At 39.0% G+C, this 25,550-nt stretch overlaps 1 protein-coding gene across 1 annotated transcript in view; it reads left to right on the forward strand.

Annotated features, from left to right (window-relative positions):
• ADGRV1 (adhesion G protein-coupled receptor V1) overlaps positions 1-25,550 on the forward strand; it is a 420,452-nt gene that overhangs the window by 25,588 nt on the left and 369,314 nt on the right. The window contains exons 8-14 of the mRNA XM_077818015.1: positions 1,184-1,749; positions 3,537-3,807; positions 4,953-5,282; positions 9,932-10,108; positions 12,778-13,001; positions 23,411-23,537; positions 23,621-23,806. Of these exons, the coding sequence (XP_077674141.1) occupies positions 1,184-1,749; positions 3,537-3,807; positions 4,953-5,282; positions 9,932-10,108; positions 12,778-13,001; positions 23,411-23,537; positions 23,621-23,806 (1,881 nt within the window). The remainder of the gene's footprint in view (positions 1-1,183; positions 1,750-3,536; positions 3,808-4,952; positions 5,283-9,931; positions 10,109-12,777; positions 13,002-23,410; positions 23,538-23,620; positions 23,807-25,550) is intronic.

Here is a 25,550-nt window from a genome sequence, read left to right on the forward strand (position 1 = left end):
CCAACAGCTCTGAGTTGCAGAAACATCATTTGTAGTTAAAAAATCTTATATATTTTGACTGTCTTTTAAATGGCTTTTCAGGAGAGTATGACCACGGGTGGGCTAAAAGAAACATAAATGAATAATATCCATGTTGGTCAGACAGAATAACTGTTGTCCCTCAGTATGGGAGAGCCGTGACTTAGATCTTTCAGATTCCAGGTTTGAAAAGGGCTGTGTCAGTCAATAACACTATGCAAGTTTAGTGCCACAAGCCAAACAAGGAGTGAAATTGGCACTGGCTTTAAAGACAGCTGCACACTCACTCCCATAGTCCTAGAAAAGGATCCAAGGGTGGCCAATTAGCAAATGTTTATGAAAGAGGAGAAATATTGGACAGCAGGGAATTGGAACCTTTTTAAAGAGCTGAAGGCAATAACAGTGCTTAGAAAGGATGTGTCCACTTTATAACTGAACATTTACCATCAGCAATAACTGTAATTAATTTTGCACTGGTATTTCTTTCAGAAGTAAATACTACTTTATTGTGAGTGTCAGAAACAAGGATCAGATACAGGACCCAATTCTTTCCTCACCTACATTCCATTCCCATTGGCTTCTCTGGGAATTGTGTAGGTCCATCTGAGAGCAGAATGTGTGCAGTTTCTTTCATCTAGTCCTATATGAATGGTGAGAGACTGAACAAGATCATGTCCTTTTGCTGTGCTCATAGGGCCATATCTCAGGCACTCTGGCATAAACCACCGGTGAAGTCAGTAGGGTTACTCAGGATTTAAACCTGGATAATTAAGAGCAGAGATTATCTCACAGAGAAGCAGTTTGTAAAATGCTCCAAGCAGCAGATAGCGATGGTCCCATGATGCAAAGTTTCAGTCTCCTAAAAATCTGGAAGTGGCGAGAGCCAGTGTTTTGGTTCAGACCCATCTTTAGTTTCAGTATATCTGTGTTTTATTCATATTTCTAAAGTACAGCAATATGTTCTGGAAAATGGAAATGTTCTGTTTTGGGAAAGTGTTTTGAGTCAAGGTATACTAAATTATAGGTGTGTTCCCCTGTTTGCGCTACTGAATGATCTGTTGGTTTGCTTGTACTGAAGAATAAATTAAGGCAGTTTTGATAGTCAGACTGCTCTGCGTATATTTAAAACATGAGTTATTCTTAGCTGTTAATATTATTTTTCCAGATACCAGAAAATGATGAAATATTTAATGTTCATCTGAGAAGTGTGGAAGGAGGGGCTGAAATCAATGCAACAAGAAACACTGTTCAGATTACTATTAAGAAAAACGACAGCCCTGTGCGATTCACTCAGAGTGCTTATATCGTGCCCGAGGAGGGTGATGTGCTAACAATTCAAGTGGTTCGTGGTAAGGATGACAGCGGAAAATTGATTGGATCTGATGAATATGAAGTCTCTGTCCGTTACATCATCATAACTGGGAATTCAACAGCACACGCACAGCTTTATTTAGACTTCCTAGATCTGCAACCAAATATGACTATTGTTTTCCCATCTCAAGTGCATGAATCTGACATGAAATTTAAAATCTTCGATGATGCCATACCAGAAATTGCAGAGACCTTTCAGATTATGCTCCTTAACGACACTCTGCAAGGAGATGCTGTTTTAATAAGCCCTTCTATTGTCCATGTCACCATTAAACCTAATGACAAACCCTATGGAGTACTGTCAATCAACAGTGTATTGTTTGATCAGGTGGTTGTCATTGATGAAGACCAAACTTCAAGGTACTTTAGATTTTCCAACTGTAGCTAAAATGTTATCTTTTGGATTTATGAAACAGCTGTTTTGGGGGTAGTTTTCTTAGGGAAGGGGAAAATGTTAAGTGCTATAATATCACAATACAGAATGTATAAGTTTGCAGTTCTTCAAATTTTAACACTGAAGTAACATCATTTTTAGGGTTTTGTACATTAAGATTAAAGTTTTGTACAAATGTTTACTATTGATGAGATAGCTGTGTTTGGAAAATAGACATGGGCTCTGTAGCAATACTCACTACCTGCCATTGCTCTGTGTTAACCCCCACAATAGCAAGAGGTGCACCCATCTACCACATTATTAATAATCCCAGGAAGAAGCCTCTCTGGAAGGGGGTACTTTTTGTTTTTTAGTAATGATGCAGGACTAGCATATTTTAATTACACAGTCATTAAACTAGTCCTGCATTCTTAGCTGCTCAAAGTCAGTGGCTCTCAACCTTTCCAGACTATCCGCAAGTTTCACCTCACTTAGAAACTACTCAATTACAAAATCATACATAAAAATACAAAAGTGTCACAGCACACTATTAGTGAAAAATTACTTACTTTCTCATTTTACCATATAATCATAAAATAAATCAACTGGAATATAAATATCGTACTTACATTTCAGTGTATAGTATATAGAGCGGTATAAACAAGTCATTGTTTGTATGAAATTTTAGTTTTTACTGACTTTGCTAGTGCTTTTTATATAGGCTGTTGTAAAACTAGGCAAATATCTAGATGAGTTGATGTACTCACTGGAAGACCTCTGTGTACCCCAGGGGTAAGCATACCCCTGGTTGAGAACCACTGCTCTAAGTGAATGCAGATTTTGTTAGAAACAGAGTGAACTAGGTACAATTTACATAATGTTGTGTTAAAAAATCATGGCATCTTGAATCATAAGTGTACTCACCTCTGGATATAACATTTTGTGGGATGAGAAGCTTCATATGGAAAAGGTATAGGTGTTATAACTACATTAATTTGTTTCACTAATTTGTTTATCATGCTAAATTTACAGAACTACAATTAAAACACAATAATATATGGTCATCTTAATTTAAAATACCTCTCGAATAAAAATGGAGTTTTTCAAAGTTAGTTAATTTAATAGCAAGAAGCATAACTTTATAAATACTGAACGTACCTCATTGATACCAAGACAGTATGTCCAGACCCAGAAATAGTAGTGGTTTAATATTTCAATATAGAAGAAACAATGATGATTTTGAATGAATTAAGCGCTCATGCCTAAGAGTTGTTATCTGATATAACTTGTAAACTGCTAAAAACCAAGGCTAGAAGAGATGAAAATTACTTACATTTGAGAAATCAAACTAATAGGTTTCACTAGACATATTTAAAGCTCATATTTTATAAATGTGTATTTCTCAATATCTTTCTTATTTAAAAAAGGGAGTTCAGGCTGTACCATCACCCATATTATATATGGTTCATTAAAAAATAGTCTTTGTGTTTAAGAAAAGTCTAAATCTAAATTATGATGGCATTTTCCACACTATCAATCAGACCAAACCATAGGGTTTGACTCTGATCTCATGTGAACCAATTAAATCAAGACTAATTCCACTGAAGTCAGTGGAATTATACTAGTATAAACCAGTTAAGAGAGATCCGAATCAAGCCTTTTGAAAGGGGACAAATAGTGTAAAAGCCTACAGCATTCAGAGGATGGATAACTAGGAAAAACATTTCATATTTAGGATAAGCCAATATATGTTTACTTTTCTTCACAACCATAGGTTTGAAGGAATTACAGTTGCAAGAAATGGTGGAACACATGGAGATGTTTCAGTTACTTGGATTATAACTCGTAATAGCAGTGATCCTTCACCTGTGACTGCAGACATCACTCCTGCCTCAGGGGTGTTACATTTTGCTCAAGGACAGATGTTGGCATCACTTCTTCTGAACATTATCAATGATGATTTCCCTGAAGAGGCAGAGCCCTATCTGCTTAGAATTCTAGCTGATACAATACAGGGTGGTGCAGAAGTGAGTGAACCTGCCGAGGTAAGTCTGGTTTTATGTTGTTTTTCAGAGAAGTGGGCAGGGAAGTAAAAAGACTTTTTCGAGTTTAGATAAAGCTGATCATTTAGAAAGGCTAAGGATTTGTACTTAAACCATGGAACAAAATTATTTGTATCTATTTGTATTGCAGTAGTCACCAGAGACCCTAACTGAGGTCAGGGCCCCATCGTGCAAGGCACTGTACAAACAGTATCTCTGTCTCATGGTTAAATGACAGTGAGGCATGTATAAGTCTATTTACTTGATTGTAAAATGGCCCCATACTGGCTGTAATAATATTCTGCAGGTTAGGCCTGGTGCAGAAGGGGCATTCAACAGGTGCTCAGTGGAGGGTTATGTGAAGCCGCTCAGGGGACAGAAAACTAATGTTAATGACTTCCCCCCAAGTGGCCACATGTGTATCCAGGCCCCATTTCTCCCATATAGTGGCATGGAGTTTACTGCAACTCTGGGCTGTAATCCCATGACATTTTTTGTTTAGGAAGCATAGGGAGATAGGCATAGTATTCAAACTGTTAGCAGCTTGGGGGACATTCTCCTCCTTCTTAGCTACCTTTACCCCTAAGCTCTATCCCTTACAAAGCAATACTGTTCAATGGGTGCCTTGACATTTCAAGGATCTCTGTGAGATCCGGTCAGGGAGACACTGTATAGTCAATGATTTTGCAATTACATCCTAGTGGCCAGGGAGGGAAAAGCAGAGTCCCTGGCTAGGGGGTATGCAATCATGCAGCTGTTATATGTGTGCCTCTAAGCACCTTGTCTACAGCGCACAAATCATTCTCACAATTTTAATTAATTGTTATCTTGGTTGGTAATTTCAACAGAGGCCAAGTATAGAATGGGCACGGAACTAAGCTATTCTTTGTTCTCTAGAGGTGGACTCATTGAGTCATAGTTGACACATGTCGATGGTGCACTGTGAGTAAGTTCACACAGCTACTATTATACATATTCTGTACAAAGGACACTTCAGTTTTTCATGAACACTATAAAGTCACAGAAAAATGGGTGTGGAAAATCTCATGGTAACAATCAGAGCAACCACCAGTAGAAGAATGAATAATACTGTACGGTGTGTGCTAATGGTGACATATAGTAATAACGATATTTTTCTCTTCTTGTAGCTTTTGTTCTACATTCAGGACAGTGATGATATTTATGGTCTAATAGAGTTTTACCCTTTGGAGAACCAGAGGATTGAAAGCAACCCAACAGGACGTTTTTTGTCCTTGAGTTTTGCAAGGCAAAGAGGAACAGTCGGAGTTGTGAGGTTGGTTTATATTGTCCTGTACGTTCCTGCTGGAACCGTGGATCTTGAGCGAGCAAAAGATGACATCCTAAATGTTTCAGGAAGAGGCATCCTCATCTTTCCGGAAGGGAAACCCCAGGACATCTTAAATCTACCAATAAGAAATGATGCATTTCTTCAAAATGGTGCCCATTTCCTCATACAGGTACTTTAGATGTTAAAATATTTATCAACTGCTTTTCAAATAAACAAGGGCACAGTGTTACTAGTAGTTGCATACTTTTGTATGCACTGAGAATTACCAATACAGTATGTAGCTAGGAAATCTTTCTCTGGTATAAAGAGGTTTTTTCAAGAAATATATCTTGTAGAACCCTGTTCTCAAATAATTATTTTACTAGCACACGTCTTTTCTGTAAGCCCTCTATTATAACATAATAAATGTATTAACTAGAATTCAGCAACAAGGAATAAACTAATTGTTGCAAAATTTTACTGCTCTTCCTTCACTCCAGGGCAATAATACTTTTAAAGAGATGACTAAAATATTTTGAAGTTTTTTTATCATTGTCATTATTATGGAAAAGGACGGTTGAGTAGGTTTTGTGGTAAATTTTCATGACGGTGTTACCAGAATGATATTTGTTCCTTCTTTTTCATTTTTTGCATTTAGGGCCTGATCTAAGGCCCATCAAAAGGTTCCCATTGACTTCAATGGGCCTTAGATCTGGCTCTTAGTCTACACTCTTGGAAGAGATCCAGATTGGATCATCAGTCAGGCCCTAAGTCAATGATGTGAGCCAAAGTCAGACATGCTGATGTAATATAAGGTTGTGGGAGATACACCTACTTACTGGAGTGTGAATACTGATCACTCTAGGGAAGTGTGTGGAAGGCTAAGTTGATATAACTTATTTGTCAAGAAGCCAAGAGAAGGTATAAGAATTACTCTTTGTATTGAGGTAGGGCATAGGGGCCCCAGTCATGGACCAAAAGCCAATTTTGCGAAGTGCTGTATGAACAACTAACCAAAAAGACAGTCGTTGCACTGAGGAGCTTACAATGTAAGTATAAAACAGGAGAAAACAGAGAGATACGATAAAGAGAAAGGGGGAACATATAGTAACTATAGTAATATAGTGAGACAAAACTGTTCAGTATGAAAAGCTATTGTAACAGCATACTGGAATGGGGGAGTGGTCTACTCTTGTTACTTTTCAAGATACACTCTTCTCTTCCATACCCTTGGCACGTGACCAACACCAATTTACATTCCTTTAGACTAAACTAAACTCAGCAAGCCAAATCCAAAGAGGATAAGTGGGGAGTGTAAGTTAAATGTCAGTAAGTCTGTATGAATCTAAGGGAGTCTAAGCTGGTGAAACATACACCACATTGGACTTGCTTCTGAATTGAGCTTCGTAGTTTTTCTTCCAGTTTTCTTTCCGAGTTCTCTCCTGCCCTTTATTTTTTCTTCTTTCTAATTTTGTTTCTGGAAGCAAGCAATTTCTTTCATTGCTGATTAGAGCAGGTTGAAAATTTTCTATCTAAATTATTTTTTTACAGAACACCTGAAAACAAAAAAATTCACCTGCAATGCCAGAATGTTTTTGATTCAGAAATGCTTGCATGGTGACTCATGGGAGGTGTAGTTTGGGTGCCTTATGTACTCAGTCTCCTCTGGGCCAAGTTCCCCAGCCAGACTATCCATGATGCACCACAGTAACTCACCAAGAAGGGAGACTGTGGTGCATCATGTGAGATATAGTCCAGCCAGGGAGCCTGGCCTATAGAAGAGAACTGGGGCATGAGGCATCCAAACTACAACTCCTGTGAGACACCATGGCAGCACTTCTGAATACAAAAGTTTTAGGTTTCAGCCATGTTTTTAGTGGGTTTTCAGACGAAAGTTTCTGGCTGATATTTTTTAGGTTTTGGACCATTTCTTTCAGTTTTTAATTTTTTTTTTTTTTGCCAAAAAGTTTGAAATTTCCCATGGAATGCTTCACAATCAATTTTTTTTGTTTTTTGTTTTTGCATTTTCATCAACATTTCCATTGCGCGAAGGGAGACATTTTCTGATTAGCTGCACTGGTGATAGCCATGATGACCATGTGCCATTCTTTTAATTTAAAATTTGATCTTCCTCCTGGAGCCCTAGAACAGATTCATCTGCTATATCTGCTGCAGATGTGAAACATATTAATCTACCACACTTAAATACAAAGGAGATTTTAAGAGGTACTGAAATGCAGTAAAAGTGTAGGATGTAAAAAAGCAAACAAACTAGTGCAGGATAGATATTGTAGAATTCCTCATGGCCAGTGATCCTATGTGCATTGCACAGCTTTTCAAACTTCAGATCCCAGACTTCAGTGCTGTACGTTCTCTATGAACCGGAAGGATCTGTGTGTTTAGATAAATTAAACAAGAGGGCCTCCTATAGTGGACAGTTCATTTAAAAACTCATTTGGAAAACAGCACTATTTGTCACTAAGACAATCCCTTCATGTTGTGAATGAGCTATAAGATCAGAGAGCATGGTTAGAATGAGAACATTACAGAGCTTGTACTGTACACAATAGATGAGTAACTCAAGAATTGGGGGAGGGAAGAGGAGGAGAAAACGAAGCTTGAATGAAGCTAAAGAATGGCTAGAAGAATCAGAGAAATGAGCTGAATATTTTTCAGTGACATACCCAATTAAATAATCTACTGTAGTCAGAGATACAACTTTTGGCATGTTAAGGAAGACTAATGGGCTTTTCCAAATTCAAAGGATCCCAATGTATTGAATAATTCTTTGAGTGATTCAGTCAGGCCAAGCACGGATGCTTAAGACATCCAGTGATAAAAGCTGTGACAACTCAAACACTAACTCAGATACTATGTAAAATAAAGTAAATATTTTACTACTCACTCATTCTTCCTCCATGCCTCCCCCAATAACTCCTGGAAAATAATAAAATAAGATAGTAATAAATGGGACTTGGTGAATGGCTATTTTTTGAGACAGCTGGCGGGAAAAAGGAAGAGTGTTGGAGGTACTTTCTTTATAAAATAATATATTTACTATAATTCTTATCTATCTTATCTGTCTTAGCTATCAAGTAATTGTTGGTGGTGAAGGCTGTAAAAATGTTTATGAGATGAGATGAGGATGGAGTAGAGCAGTGGTTCTCAAACTTTTTTTTTCTGCGGACCACTTGAAAATTGCTGAGGGTCTTGGCGGACCACTTGATGATCTTTCCAAATGTTATTTGTACTGTTAGTTAACTATTGTAAAGCGCTTTGGTTAAAAGCACTATATAAAAACCCTTTAATAATAATTAAAGTTTTTTTGTTCTACAAATAAAGCACACAACTCATAATTTAATACCAGTAGTCTTACCTTTCTAATGGTTCCCTCTCTCCCCCGCCACAGCAGTCCCCAAGCTGGGGATAGGAACGAGAGGGGGGTCTCTCCCTCCCTCCCCCACCGCAGCCACCCCCGAGCTGCGGCTCTGAAGGAAGGAGGTCTTTTCCCCACTACAGCAGCCACAGAGCTGAGGCTGGGAAGAAGGGCCGTCTCTCCCCGGCAGCTGCAGCCCTGGAGTTGGGGAAAGTCGCCTCTTTCTCTGGCCGCCATAGCCCTGCACATCCCAAATTTCCCCCACCCCCTCTTCTCACCCCACTTCCCCCTCCCACCAACCCCCATCCTCCCCAGGGGCACCACCTCACCTTACATGTGCGTCTTCTCCAGGGTCCAGGCACCTAATTAGTGGAGCCACGCCTGTGCGGAGCTCATTACCACAGTTTGAGAACCTCTGGAGTAGAGGCTCAAATGCAGAGTTAGTTTTTAGTATTAATTACAACCTAATACAATAGGTTTTACAAGAGTGTAATTAGAGCTTGTTGAAAATTCCCAGTGGAACAGCTTTCCATTGAAAAGGTGCTGAGTTGATGAAATTGAAATGTTCCACAGAAATGTGTCAATTTATGTCAAAACTTTTGACAGAGACCAGGGGGCAGGCATCCTGCCTAGTTTTCTGCCAGCCTACCTGCTTGCTTCCCTGGGCTCCCGGCGTAATTTATCTGCACAATTTCTGCAGTTGTATGTGTATTTACACATGCAAATATCCAGTTGAGTTCACTACTTGAATGCTTAACATTTTGAAAAATAGATCCCTGAAAGTTTACTATCTTGTGTCCAAAAAGGAATTTTTGTTCATGTCTGTCTCCACCACATAGCTGTAAATTTGCTCCCTTGCTCAACAAATGTCATGACTGACTTTCGTTCATATTGACATATAGTGAAAGCTGCTCTAGCCTGCACCATCTCCAAGCGGCTACTACAGCAACCGAGGGACAGCTGAGTTTTAGCCACACCTCTTTCCTTATCCCATATATCAATATTCAGAAAATATGTGGGAAAAGGAGCCACTGTGATGGTTTTACTCCACTAAAACCTCCCCTTTTGCAGGGAAGTTGGGGCCCTTTGGCCAGGCATGGGGGCTTTATCTATATCAGTAGAGTTGCTTCCCACCCCTCTCCAGGAGTGCTTTGTCACTCCTCCAGTAAGTTCAGACCAGTGTATTCAACATGCACAACAAGGCTTGACTTGAGACACCTAGATATCTGATGGAGCCCTCTTCTTCTCTTCAGGACATGTATTTTCAGCCTTGTACCACTGGAAGGAGACTTACAGTTCACATAACATAAAACACAAATGAAAGAATAAGAGAAAAATTGAAAGGATATTGCTAAAGATACAAAATGACAATATATTGCCACATATTTCTCAGTTAGAAACAACAGTGTTGCGCCCTTTTGATATTAAAGAATTTGGGTTTTTGTTTTGTTTTGGTTTTGTAGATGGAAAGAGTTGAGCTGGTGAATATCATTCCTCCAATCCCATCTGTAAGTCCTAGACTAGGTGCGATTTGGAATATTTCCCTGAGGATTACTCCTGACATTGCAAATGGGGAAATTGGTTTTACTAGTAATCTTCCAATTATTCTTCACGAGCCAGAGGACTCCAGTGCTACCATGGTAAGTAAGCCTTTTTCATATTGTCCTTCACTGTTGCAAGTTATTTATAGGAAGTGTAATCTATTTTACTTAGTGTAGTCTTTCAAAAGTAAATTGGAGAGAAACCTTTCTGTAAATCACACCTAATCTAAAACATTTCCCATGTCAAAAGTAAAAGCCAAGTTAGAAAAAGAACAGTTTTTTTCATAAAGGCCAAAATTGTGTAAGACTTTAATGGCATTATAACAGAGGGTGAATTTGGCCTGTGATATCTATAAACACATTTACAAAGCCAAGGGTTAATCTTTCCTATAGTCACACTCAACAAAATATACTGAGGGATATTTTGGTCCCTTTTCTCTGATTCAGATCCATGTTTGTGGGTCCTGGACACTAAGAGGTAAAGTTAGTTAGATCGACACATAGGAACTCAGAATTGGAGAGGCAGGGATCAAATGTGCCTTAGTTGTGTCTTGTTTGACTTAACCATCTAAATGGGCTAACCTTTTCCTAATGCAACATTTATAATATTCAAGGATGGGCTTGAGCTGTGGATCAGGATATTAATTTCCCAAAAGCTTGTGTGTGTTCAGGTTCAAGGTTTTGGTTGGTTTCCATCTCTAAGTTTGTTACATTTGAAATATTGAGAACACAGGGGGAAAATATTTACAACATTTTTGAATATAATGACTAAAGTTTTAAAAATAAAGTATTTTCCTGCCTGCTATCAAGTTCAATTTGTATGCAAATAAGATTTACTATAGTCTTCCATGTAAAATACTAGCATTGATTCAATATGAAGACTGAGAAATTAAGCACTCCAATGTCAGGACATTTCCAAAGTTAAAGGTTGAGCAGTCCACCTGAACTCTGCCTTTAGTTTTCCTAGCAAACACCTTGCCATCCTCATATCCTCGTTAGCAAAATGCAGAAGCAGCTAACTGTTTGGAGTTGGGTTTTAATCCTCATCCTGCCAAAGCCTGTTTTAAAGCCATGTTAGAAAAGCTACCCATTTAAAAGTTCAAGACACATTCAGCCTGCTGGTCATACTTAAAGGTTAGCATGACCCCAATCCCAGAGTTCATTTAAAGGAGCCCTGGGCTGTGGGGGGGGGGGGGGTCCCAGCTCTAAACAGCTGTCACAAAGTTCTACTGATATTTTGTTACCTTTTAAAAAATTGTCCTGTGGCTTAAGGGATAAAGTTTCTGCTTCGAGGTCAGGCATTAAAAGCTCAAAATACAGTAGAATGTTTTTTTCATTTTGAACTGAATAAAAAAGGTACAGAAAATAAATCCCGGTTGCCTTCACAGTCTGTACTTATATCTTTGGACAGCTTATAAATGTGCAATTAAAAACATTTCTTCCCATTTAGCTTACAAAGACTAGCATTAAATCCCTGAAGTTTTAAAATTACTGTAAATGTGAAAAATAATCAAGAAATACTGAGAATCACTATCTTTTATTATTTTATTGTTTTTCCCCCCTAAATTTAAGTTACTAGGTGGAAGACTGACAGTCCTTGAGTTCTTTATTTATCTACAGGGCAGTTAGTTTTCTATGCTGTCCCACAAACTTTGATCTGAAGATATTGGTAGTCCATTAAAAACAATGGAACTACTCACAGGCTTAAAGTAAAGCACACGTGCAAGTGTTTGCAGGATCAAGGTCTAAGATAAGAAGTTAGAAATGAATGCTTGAAATAAAGATACAGTTATATATACCAGCTCATCTTGTTGTGAATGCTGCAAACATGTTACCGGTTTTTTAGAATGACAGAGAGGGGAAAAGTGGAGTATGTATTTACCACTGCTCATGATTTTGTCACAAGATTACATAATTCCTCTGATGACCAGTTTGAGCCAGTAAGGTGCACTTTCCTGGGATTTTTAAAATGTTGCTCCCAAATGAGAGAGCGAGAACTATCAACCTCATGGAAATGATTATGCTGGTTCTTCAGTTGACCCATTGGTAAATAAAACATGTCATTTAGCCACTCAGGCACAGTAGTTTCCAAATATTATATATTTAAAGTTTGTGAGCCCAAAAGAAGCATTTTCAAGTGCACTAAGATTCTTCTGTGTGTTCTAATATCAATCAGGGAATGCTATTTCTTTTTTTTTTTTTTTTCACACTCTCATTTTCTTTCATTATTATCTTAATGCCAGTCTTCCCACGGTTCCTGAATTTGGACAGCTTCATTGGCAGGCTGTCTTTTTCAAACTCCAATTAAAACTCTGCTAATTAGTTTAAACAATTAGTTGATTAGATGGCGCTAAAATAATAAAAGTAAATATGTGATAATTATCTTTAAAACCAATTTCTCTTCTTGAAGAGATGAGCATTGGCAATTCAGTCACACAAAGCTTATTACACTTGTGGCTTCTTACTCAATTGTCATATGAATTAAGTTGTGAACAGCTTGTTTTATCTCTTTATTAATCTAAACATATATGATTATATAAATGAGTCAAACGAATACATGAAATACATACTTTCACAGTATTTCATTGATGTAACTCCATTGACTTCCATGGTGTTAATTCTGATATTCACTGATGTAAGTGAAAGGAGAATCAGCCTGTCCATACCAATATGCACACTGTCCATTTAATAGTTTGTTAGGGTGTAGCTGATTTAAAAAAAATTAATCTGTTGCTTTCAAAGTCACAGGTTGCCATGTTGTTTTCTAGGTTTCCATTGCTCTGCATCGAGATGGGACTGATGGACAAGCCACTGTGTTTTGGAGTTTTAAACCTTCTGGCCTCAATCCAAAAGCAGTAACGTATGATGATCTAAGTCCTTTTAATGGCTCTGTTTTCTTTTTATCTGGACAAAGTGACACTTCAATCAACATTACTGTCAAAGCCGATGATATCCCTGAAATGAATGAAACTGTGACATTAACCTTGGACAGGTATTGCATCCTGATAGTATAAAGAGCAAATGAAATACCTTTCATTTCATATGTTGTGAACAGTATCGGTTTACTATCACACAATTCATGCAGTGTGTTGGTAGAAGCCTGATGGAACATCGTGCCCTAGATCAGTGTTGTGGATGGTTTCTGTTTTCCCTGGAGGGTAATGTGGGAATGTATATTCTCCTTGCTATGTAATGAGTTGATTTCATATTTGCTATGGCAGAAATATGGTTTTGAAGACCTTGTTAGACTACTAAGTTCACATTTCAGCTCTGATCTCTCACTATATTTCTGTGAAAATATGCATGTACAAATTCACTTCTAAGAATTCAAGGTATCCAGAAGTGGTATAGATATGTAGCATGAACAGCTTCATAGTTCATGAAAATTTTGGTTCCAGCACTTAATGTTGATTTCCACTGGAAGGTCAACTCTCTGTTAGCTAACAGAAAACAGAAGTTAGAATTCTAATGGATATTGTAAATCACACAATACTTGCTACAGACCACATAGTACTATTTTCTTTGATGTTTGTTGCTCCCATTGAAGATATGTAGTCACTCTCTTTTATGATAGTTCTCATTCTTGGCTATTTGACTAGCTCCATCACAGCTCATGGATTCTCAGGTGACAGCAGTGGCCTGGAGTCCCTTTTTTCACACTCATCTGGTTTGGAGCTTGTAATCTCTCTTCACAGATAAACAGTTCTCTATGCCTTTGAACCTCCACACTGTAATGCATCTTGCTGCCACACATATGTATACTTCAGTTAGTGCACAATACACTAGACAGACTAGAATCTCCTTCCTCAGAAGTTTTTAAGGTCAGGCTTGACAAAGCCCTGGCTGGGATGATTTAATTGGGGATTGGTCCTGCTTTGAGCAGGGGGTTGGACTAGATGACCTCCTGAGGTCCCTTCCAACCCTGATATTCTATGATTCTATGATTCTATGACTACAGGAGCCGGGGAAGAGTATAGCTCCTCCCCTGCTCTAGCTCTTAGCTCCACCTCAGAACGTGATTTACACCTCCTTCCCTGCTCCCAAACAGCCTAATAAGAGCCCCTAATATATACATATAAAAAATCCCTTCCATTTGCTACTCCACCTCCCAGTGCTCCGGGGAAGAACTTTCCAGCTGTGCCCCTCCTTCCAGCACAACAGATGAGCATACTTGCTGTATGCTGGGCACCTGGTGCACCCCTCACCCCTGAGATCTTCGTCAAGGACAGCTATAGCTAGCACCCAACATTTGCCTTCCCCAGTTGGTGTCTTATCTGGAAGAAACACTTGCAAGGGATGCACACTAGCTCCCAGAAAGCTGAACTCTAGACACCCATAGCCAATCAAATGCAATCATTTCACATAAGCATACAACAGGTGAAGAGAAAAACCAGAACCTCAAGTTCCTACTGATCTATACAAGGTCAGCATTCAGGAAGACAGTTTATCATATGCTATTTGATCACAAAATAAATCATTGTTAGGCCTGCCTTGCAGAAACTTGGCTGGATGCTTCTGTGAGAGCTCCTTGTGTTCTCCACAAGCTACTAATTACATAAAAGACATAGACCCACTGAAGAGATGAATACAGAAGGAATATTTCCCTTGCTTCTCTGCTTTTCTTTCTGTGGGTGGCTCTAGGTGGGACTGGTTTAGTCCTAAGTGGTGCACAGGATCTGGTCCAAGAGGTCAGTGAAGCTGAACTGCCTGGCAATAGCAACCATAGTATAATTAAATTTAACATCATTGTAGGGATGAAAATACAAAAGGAATTCACCACAGTAGCATTTAACTTCAAAAAGGGGAACAACACAAAAATGAGGAGGCTAGTTAAATGGAAATTAAAAGGAACAGTGAAGAATGAAATGCCTGCAAGCTGCATGGAAATTTTCTAAAAACACTGTAATGGAGCCTCGGACTATATGTATACCCCACATAAAAAAACCAACAGTAAAAAAAACAAAAAATTCCACCATGGCTATTCAACAGAATAAAAGAGGTGCTTACAGACAAAAAGACATCCCTTAAAAAGTGGAAGTCAGATCCTTCTGAGGAAAATAGGAAGGAACATAAATTCTGGCAAGTCAAGCGTAAAAGTATAATTAGACAAGCCAAAAAAGAATTCGAAGAGCAACAAATGAAAGACACACAAACTTACAGCAAATTTTTTAAATTACATCAGAACCATTTTTTGGTTTGTATGGTTCCTGAGGAAAACGAGGTTGCCTGCCCGCAGAAACTCTGGGCAGAGACTGTGGGAGATTGAGGACAGAAGAAGCAACTAAGGATGTGGGGAAATAACGTAGCATGATAGGGTGAAGAGAATCAACGGAGGATGAGGAGGAAGCAAAGGGGAGGAAGAAAAAACAGATAAGATTGATAGAAGGAAGAGACAGAACACAAGGTGGACTTCCGCAATCTTTTCCGCAGTGTGTTGCATGCTACAAATCTATTCCGTCCCTCCAATCGCTCTGATCAATCTCTGCCTGCCCCCATTGTGACTTAAAAATTATGGCCACAATGAGGAGCTGAATAGGGCACTATGCGGTTTAACAAATATAACCATTCCTGCTGTGGCTGTGCATTTCAGGGGCAGCAGGGAGTACTGATCTGGAGAGTGATGGGGGTAAAGTGTGTGCCAACAGTAAGCAGATTTCCCAAGCTGCTGTTGGCATGGTCAGAGGTGAAGAAGCAGAGAGATGGTCTGGACTGGAAGCGGAAACCAAGCAGGAGACAAAATCCAAATTTTTCTGTGGACCTATACAGTCTTTGTCCAGCAGCGAGTTAATCTCCCCCAAGCCTGTGGCTGAAATTTGGCAGTCCTGGTGCTAGCAGAAGCCAAGAATGGAATGAACATGGAGACCACCTTTCTCTGTTAGAAATGGCTCTTCAAAACCACGGGTGAAGGATAATGGCAGGGTGATGTGTGAAAGCTTGCACTGCTGCTGTCTGCATGGTTTCTATTTTGTGGGGAACAGAAGACTTCAGTTTCCAGGGCTGGCAACCCAGCACCTCTGAGCAGTAATGAATTAGAATCAACATAAAGAGACTGTGTGCTGGAGAAGTGTTTGTGCTGTATTATATACTGCAGCATCAATCATGGTGAAAATCAAATGTGTGGGCTATGGTAGCTTTAGTAAATCTATATATCTGTACTCCCACACACATATATGCATTTAGTAACACCATAGATAAAATATGCAGTGATAATATGAGCTCTAATGAAGATTGTATGTTACTTATTGAAATTTAGTTAATGTGTCTAACTCTATTCAGGTTACATTTTTACAAAACATTACAGATTTAACTACATCCATATTTACAAAAGAAACTCTCAACCCATCATAAATACATTCTCCCTCTCTTTGCTCCCCTGTTCTCTATTAAAAACTACCACCCTTCAGGAGAAGCCTCAGTTAATAGGTAGGCCTGACTATGTTCCCTGAGTTAAACAAATCTGGGCTCTGTGAAATCAAGTGGGGCAGAATTCAGCTTCAGTATTGGGGATCTTTATCTGTGAGAACCTTTCCCCCAGGCCCTTCCTGTTTAAATTGTGACACTGCTAGTTTACGCATTTCAGCTGATTGTAACTACCACAGTTGGGAAGAGACAATACTAGGATAATACTGTAGGAAGCCATGTGTAAAGCATGAAACAGTCACTTAACAGGTTAAAACTAACACCCCAAATTTCATCCAGAAACAAATTGGAGGCCAATACAAATTATGAAGGACTGTTATATTGTGCACCTTAAGAGAAGAACTGATTATGAGGAGGCAACAATATACTGCGCCTGGTGAAGATTCTGAGTGGTTTGTTTTGGGTGTAGCCTCATGTTGTGTGCCAGGCAGTAATCCAGACCAAAACATAAATAACACCAGATCACCGTGGTGAGAGCTACATGAGGAAGAAAAGACCCTTGTCTTCTTGCCAACTACAGATGGAAAATAAAAGTCATAGAGTGCTTAGAGTATTTATTCAAAAGCAAATGCTCACACATTTTTTTGAAATCATATCTGATGTAATTTGGGAAACTAGAACAAGGTTGTAGATGTACAATCTCCCAGATCTTCGGCTGGTGTAAATCTCCATAGTTTCATTGACTTCAGTGGAGCTATCTCAATTTACATCTGCTATGAATCTGGTTGTAAGTATATTCAGAAAATGTTTACATTCTGAGTTATAAGAAAGAGGTTTAAACATTGCAGTCACAGAATGTAAGTTTGTGACCTTTCAATGTGAAGCGTCTGATGGTTTTCAGTGTAGTAGAGATTAGTCAACGGTGGAAAAGCAGCTAATTGCAGAAGGCCCATTGAAGGCCTCTCAGGCTGATTAAGTTCCTTAATTGCAGTGCTCAGTTGTGGCTTATGTGTTGTGAGATGCCCTCTGCACTGAGGTTCAAAGAAACACCAGCACAAACTATAATATTTTCTCTTTACTCAGTGTTTTGGCTTCACTATGCTTTCAACTTCTCTCCCAAGAGAGCTGGTGTTCTAATACAGGGATGTGTGTTGTTCAAAAGCTTTTCATGTTAAACTCACCGAACTTTCACTGTAAAAATTTAGCTGGTCTTGTCTTCAGAGATTTATGAGACTTCTTGAAAATAAGGAATAGAATATTGGAGTGAGTGCTAATTTCAACTGCTATTGCTAATTTTGATTACCATTCAAGACAACAACACTGAATTTCATTTGTCATGAATAGAAAAATAAGTGAATCAAATATATTTTTGGATTAAACCCTAGGCAGAGGTATCCCTTCTGATGAGAAACTCAGTGGAATTTGTACTGTGACAAATCCTACTTTAATCCTTTTCTTTAAAGCTAGGTCTTGGCACTAATTAAATCAGTAGATAATCCCCAAAAAATTAAAGAGGGATGAGCATTGAATACAAACCTAGGAAGCAGAGTAATCAGACAACGTTCCATAGCAATTTGAAGTTTACCTTGCCTGAATCCCTTGCTCTGAAGTAAATGTGTTTAATGAAGCATGGTTTTAATGAAAAATAAAACAAATTCACTGACATTTCTGTTTTCCAGGCAAATTTCAAAGCATGGAACTCATATTTTTGCTGAAAGTCTTATTTGCTATTCAAAATCTTTGAACCTCAACTACGTTAAGTTTCTCCATTAGTTTTTTTAAAATTTAAAATAGAAATAGTTTATAAATACATAGAAATTGCCATATTGGATCAAATCCAAGGTCCATTTAGTCCAGCATCCTTTCTGACAGTGTTCAGTACCAGCTAATTGAAGAGAATGTGCAAGAAACCTTGTGAAGCTTGTGTAAATTGTAAGAGGCATTTAGGGGACAATATTTTTTAAAAGTCTGTTTGTTACAAAAGTATCAGAGATAGCATATTTGATTTTCAAGAAGGAAGCATTTTATACTTTTTCTCATAGACTTATAGATAAGGCGAGAAGGCACCATCATGATTGTCTAGTCTGACCTCCTGCACATTGCAGGCATAGAACCTCGCCCACCCACTTCTGTAATAGATCCATAACCTCTGGCTTAATTACTGAAGTCCTCAAATCATGACTTAAAGACTTCAAGTTACAGAGAATCCACCATTTTACACTAGTCTAAACCTGCAAGTGACCCAGGCCCCATGCTGCAGAGGAAGGCAAAATCCCCCCCAGGGTCTCTGCTGGTATGACCTGGGAAAATTTCTTCCTGACCCCAAATATGATGGTCAGTTGGACCCTGGGCATTTCCACTAGACTCTAAAGCCAGATACCAGGAAAGAATTCTCTGAAGTTACTCAGAGTCCTCCCCATCCAGTGTTCCATTGGAGATCATTGCTACTAGCAGTCGCAGATGGTTACATGCCATTGTAGGCAGTCTTGTCATACCATCCCCTCCCCTAAATTTATCAAGCTCAATCTCGAAGCCAGTTAGGATTTTTACCCCCACTGCTCCCCTGGGGAGGCTGTTACAGAACTTCACTCCTCTGATGGTTTCTGTTACAAACTTACCAGTGTATGCCTTCAGCTGTGGGTACAGTAGGGGAAGTGTAAAATGAATCTGCTCCTCAGGGGATAAATCAGTGTTTGTCACCAGGATCAGATAATAAAAAGCAACCTTTGTTCCTGAGAACTGCTCAAGTGCACTTGATGATTTGTCTCAATATGCATAGGGAATTGGGAAGGACTAAGGTCATGTGCAACTCTCTGCAGCAGTTGGAATATTTGCTTCCATAATGCAAAACCTCAATGTGCACCAGACAGAGCGCGGAAAGAGGCTGTTACAGGCAATATGCCTGGGTATAGGCATGGTATTTGCTGTTCTGGATTAGATCCCTAGTTCACTGCTACAAGTGAACAGTCCCATTGAATCAAAAGGACTACTTTTGTGATTAAAGTTAAGCGCACATACACACAAGTTTGCAGAATTGGGGCCTAAATCAGTAAAGTATATTCATTAATATGCAGTACTAGAACATGAAAATTAGCAGGAGCAGGCTCATTTCCCCAAGAAAATATAGCATCCAAGTGAAGTCACATGGTGCTCTAATGTGAACGTTTGGCTCTAAATTTCAAATTCACAACACTAATTTCTTTTTTTTTAGTCTCTTAGTGATTAATGTATTTGATAACACAGGTTGTAAATATTCAGGGCCAGCATACTTACCCTGTGAGTGATCCTAAGGAGTAGAAGTTATGAAATCTAATCCTCATTGTTTCTATTTAATATTTTATTTTTTTCATAGGTGTTTATTTTTTCAGAAAGAATATACAAATAAAGTTAGGAAAATACATCATGTCAAAGCAGCTTTATTATCCTCATTAGCCTGGATACAGTGCATATATTTTTTAAAAGGACCCAGTCTTGCTTGGATTGAAGTCGATGGCAAAACTCTCTTTGACTTCAATGGGAGCAGAAGCAACCTCTCTGATATTAATTTGTAAGAATACCCAGTTTTTTATTTCAGGTTGTAAGCCTCATGGTATTCTTTGCCTCTTTCCTTGTGGTTGCCCTCTTCAGGCTTTATGCCATTAGCTGTATAGTTCACCACAGCTTGCTACTAGATGCTGACAAGCTTCCTTAGTCCATCTTCTTAACAAAGATTTTTGTCTCCATTATATTTGGATTCATTCAATGTAACTCCATGCAGCTGAAAGAGATATTGTTTCTGGCTTGACCATTCAGTCATTAAGAAATTATTATAATTTAAATCCTAACAAATGCTTGAACATACATATTAAAATCCACCTGGTAGTCAGGATGTCTCCTTTGTGTCTTGTGTTTATACACTACCAACAGCTTGGCTGTTGATGTTACAGTGCCATTTCTAAGTATGTGGGTTATATCTGTTCAGATTAAAAGTTAATTAACTTTTTTGGTTTAGCAAACTAGGAATATTTTCCCTAGTATTTTCATTATAATAATACTTGGCTCTGGAACACTTTTGCAGTGTATTTTGTGAAGGGGCAAATCCTGGCCTCAATGAAGTCAATAGCAGAACTCCCCATTGACTTCAGTAGAGCCAGGATTTCACTCCCTAAGCCTAACTGTAGCCTGTTTGGACTGTTGTGATGCATGATGATATATAAAAAGATGGGGCCGTTAACACATAGTAAAAATATGCTGTTAAAAATTGCCGAGCAGAGACATACTCAACCTCAGTTCCAGTCTGTTCTGGGCTAATCATCATAATTTGGTTACAAATGTGTGACTAAAATTCAAGGAATTAAGAGATTAGAAAATACTTTTCTTTGATATTTTGTACTTTTGTACTTTGATTAATCAAAAAATTGTCATAAATGAGACTTCATGTAACTTCATGTTCAGCAGAGGGTTTTATGTGTTCTCATTCAAACTCTCCTTATGTTTATCTGCCAATATAGTCATTTTGGCAGATTGATGAAAAAACAGATCTTAGAGGAATGTAGACCTGAAAATAAATTTTTTTGTGTGTCTAATTAAAGGCACTAAGTAATTACAAACAGAGCTGAATAAAATTGACTCAGCTGCTGTGGTTTGTGAGCATTTACAGTGCTTGGCAGCCATCGAACTCTTGGGGGAGGGCTTAGTAAGGAATGACTTGAATGGGTCTTGACATGCTGATTGGTCATGGGGTCATCTCTCCTAGTGGAAATTGCTGAACCTCTTGCTGGCATTTGTCAACAGGGAAGTGCCAAGCAAGTAGCGTTCCCATAAAGTGAACATTATTAGCTATTGGAAAAGAAAAAAAAGCTTTAGTTTTTTCATCCTTCTCTTCTAAGATTGGTATTATTGAAATTCTGGCAAATGGCACTTTTATCCCTCTCCCCCTTTCTTTCTCTCTGTATTGACAGGGTAGAGACAGAAAGGTTTGTCGTGTACTTTGGGTAAGTGCAGCGAGCAGTGTCTTTGTCTTCAGTGAATCAACACTTTGTTTTGAAAGTGGTTGGGTTGGACAAGACTCTGTCCTCTTTATCATTTCTTTCTCTCTGAATAAGCATACCTTCTGCATCTCCTCAGGCAATGCATGCTTCCTTTGCAGTTTCGTTTGGTGACATGGGGTGCCAGCTTGAAAATGCTTCTTTATTTAGGGTCTGTGAATGATAGATGTTATGAATGCATGGCTCAGCGTTTGATGTTTGAGCATTTGATGAAACAGTGGATTAGTTGTTTAAAATCGCCACAAGTACAACTTGCCTCAGTTAAATCACTGAGCTGAATACAATTGGCCAAAATAAGTGTTCCATAAATATCCTAAAATAACTTATGAGCAGAGTTATTTTCTTCTTTAAATAACCTGCGTATATTTTGTAGTACAACTTCTTCCGCTGACACATCAATAATTTTCAGAGTTAACTAACACAAACAAGTGACACTTATTAAATAATGAAGGACTCATTGCTGGTTTTCATCTTATATTCTGTTCTGTGTCCTTTGTTTAGGATGGGCTGTGATAGGTAATAATAAGGAACCAGGAGCATTATTCTTTAGTGATTTCCAGAATTGCCTTTGGGAATTTGTGATTCAGTTAATTCCAAACATTTGATAAATTTTGGTCCCAAGTGAAGGTTTATTTTCTTTATGTCAAATACAGATCAAGGGTGGATAAGAGGTAGAACAAATGCAGACAATCATGTGCTGTACATAGATCCTAATTTTCATTGGAAACAAATAATCTGAAATGATCAATTATATGAAAGTCTATGAACCTATATATTATCCAAGTTCAAAGAGGCTTTTCAGTGCATCCTTCAATACTAGCTTCTCTTGTGTCTTTTATGCCATCAAGCTTAAAGTGTCACCTGTCGAGAGTCTGATGTGAGGGGGAAAAAGTACAAAAAAGCTCAGTGAAGACGGGATGACTGATTTATTAGAGGACAGGTAATGTTTGTAACAGAAGAGGTCAGAATCACAAGTGGAAGCATAATTCTTCCTTTGGTTTCTTTGCACTCCAACTTTTCCATTAGCTCTTATTAAAATATATATAATCATGAACTCCTCTGTTTTTACTTAATTATGTAGGACTGGATTCTGTAATCAGATCTGGCCTGTCTGTGCCACTAATAAAGTGCAAAGAGGCCAGTAACTGGTCACAAGTTGCCAGCAGTGAAATCTCCCGCCACAGGGAACACTCTGCTGGCACCAGCACGCCAGTTCCTATCATGCATCAGTCACCACCCGTCTTGGAATAGGAGGTATGTCAGGAGTGGGCATGGCAGAGCAATGCTACCCTATGTCTGTGCTGCTGGTGTAGAGGCCAGAAAGGATCTTTCACCCATGACAAAAGTTATAGTTTCTAGGAAGAAGCACAAACTCCTACTGGGTTCAGGGCTAGCTCCCTGGTACCACCCCAAACATCCTGCACCAACCCAGTGGTAAGCCATAGGGGAGAATCATAATATCAAGAGTTCTGTCTAATTCCCATTGAAGTCAATGGCAAAACTTGTATTAAGAGAGCAGTGTAGGGTCCCAAATGTGTGAGTACAAAATTAAGTATGGCTATCTTGGTGATGTTTATTACACATGGAATAAAGTACAACATAGCACTAAATCTGACCTTTAAGTATTCATCTGTACAAACGTATTTTCATTTCTTTCTTTGAGTGTTCTGGGCACATGTGACCTTGTTAAATTCAGACCAACCAGCCACAATACACTCCACAGAAATTGAAGGTATTTTAGATGCAAAAAAACCAAAAAAATAAAAACCAAACCAAACCAAAAAACCCCAAAACAAGTACATGAAAACATTCTCATATAATTGTTGTGATTTCTTTGTTTAATCAATGTCACCATTGCAGTTAATTATTGATACTCTTTCCTGGTTGGGACACTCAACACAAACCCATCAGAGTTTACCAAAGCTCTGATATGTTTATATACTTTGCACAGTATTGTATTTGTTTTCCAAACAATACTGCTCCTTCAGAATAGCTCTTTATCTTCCTTTCTCAGGGTCAGTGTGGAAAATGAGATCCTTAAATCTGGGTTTACGAGTTGTGAACTGATCATTATGGAAAATGATGATCCTGGGGGAGTATTTGAATTTTCTTCCTCTTCCAGAGGACCCTACACTATAAAAGTAAGTTTCCATGGTAGACACCTGACCCTAAAAGTATATTTGAGTACTGGGAAATTGCTTGATGTTCCATTCTCTTTTTAAAGGAAGGGGAGTCTGTTGAACTAGAAATTGTCCGCTCCAAGGGGACACTTGTCAAACAGTTTCTGCGCTACACTGTAGAGCCTAGAGACAGCAATGAGTTCTATGGAAACACAGGAATTCTGGAATTTAAGCCTGGTGAAAGGGAGATCATAATTACCCTGCTAACAAGGATGGATGGAATTCCAGAGGTAAAAGAATTTTTGTGCACTTAAATTGTGTTCACAAATTGTGTAATTTTAACCATTGTTTATGACACAGATGCTTTCGCTTGTAGATTTTAGTGACATTTTCGATGGTTTTCTATTGGTTCTTTTCAGTCTTTCTTTTCCTTATCAAGGGACACAGAAATAGAGGGAGACTGACTGAGCTATAAAGCTATCATATGTTGTGATACATGAAGGGGGGGGGAGTAGCTCTCTTTGAGGGACACCCAGCTAACCAAACAGGTGTAAAATCCCTCTTGGTCTGTTCTCTGCTTGCTTTACCAACTGAAATGGCCCCTTAACTTCGTGGTCATAAATGAGTTCAAAAGGTGAAAATCCCATACTGGGATGCGGTACAGCCCTGTAGGCAATGAGCAACTGCTGCAACACTAGGTCCCAACTGTTGGAGTGCTCATTCACAAATTTACTTATCATGGCCCCCAAAGTCCCGTTAAACTTTTCCACTAGGCCATTTGTTTGATGGTGGTAAGGGGTGTCAACCAAGTGGTTTACGCCATGAGCTTCCGAAAGACGTTTCATGGTCCCTGCCAGGAAGTTAGTTCCCAAATCTGTAAGGATGTTGGGGGGCCAACGTACCCTGGCAAAAATGTCTGCCAATTCCTGGCTCATGCTTTTAGCCCTGGTGTTGCTTAGAGCTACTACTTCTGGCTGTTGGGTGGCAAAATCGATGAAAGTCAGCATGAACAGCTGTCCTCTGGGTGCCTTCTTAGGGAAAGGACCCAGAATATCCACAGCTACATGCTGAAATGGAACCTCAATGATGGGGAGTGGCTGGAGAGGGGCCTTGACCTGGTCTTGGGGCTTTCCCACCTCTGGCACACCTCACAAGACCGGACATAGGTAGAAACGTCCTTGCCCATTCCCTCCCCGTGGAATGACTTCCCCAAATGGTCCTTGGTCCATTTCACCCCACCATGGCCACTAGGGTGATCATGGGCTAAGCTCAAGAGCTTTTCCCTATACTTAGTTGGAACTACCAACTGTCTTTGAGGCTGCCAGTCCTCCTTGTGCCCGCCATAAAGGGTCTCCTTGTATAAGAGTCCTCCTCCTATAACAAACCTGGACCTATTAGAAGAGCTCAGAGGCGGTTGGTCGCTCCGTGATGCTGTCCAAGATCCCTTGAGTCTCTCATCCACTTCCTGCAAGCAGAGAATAGGGATTTTACAGCTAACTGGCTGGCTGGGTGTCCATCAAAGGGAGCTGTTTCCGCCCCCCTTCATGTCACATACATATACTTGAAGTTGTTTTGCATGAGATTGTATTAATTGGGGTCCTGTGCACTTTGCATGGGTATTAAAGTTTCTGTGACACTTTTTGAAAGGGTAGGTTTTGTCCTGATGTCTTTGATCAAAGTTTCCTCTTCCTCCATTATTATACAGCATGCTGAAGTTCTGTTGTCCACCTGACTATGCCTTTCACACCAGAAGTAGCTGTATCTCAGTGATGCTGTTTGCATATAGTATTTGTAGAGCTTTGGATGAAAGGTGCCATGTACATGTTACATGATGGTGATGATGATTTGAAATGTTACCCTTATGCTTTCCTCTTTCTCCCCAATCCATTTGAAAGAAGAGCAACTTTTTTTTTCTAATCTAAGGTGCTGAGTAGGGAATTGGCAGATTAGGCTGACATTTGGGTTTGAATGATGATCAGGTTTTGGCCCTAATATTGAACATAAGAACGGCCATACTGGGTGAGACCAAAGGTT

This window comes from Eretmochelys imbricata, chromosome 5, assembly GCF_965152235.1.
Source record: "Eretmochelys imbricata isolate rEreImb1 chromosome 5, rEreImb1.hap1, whole genome shotgun sequence".
NCBI classification, from domain to species: Eukaryota; Metazoa; Chordata; order Testudines; family Cheloniidae; genus Eretmochelys; species Eretmochelys imbricata.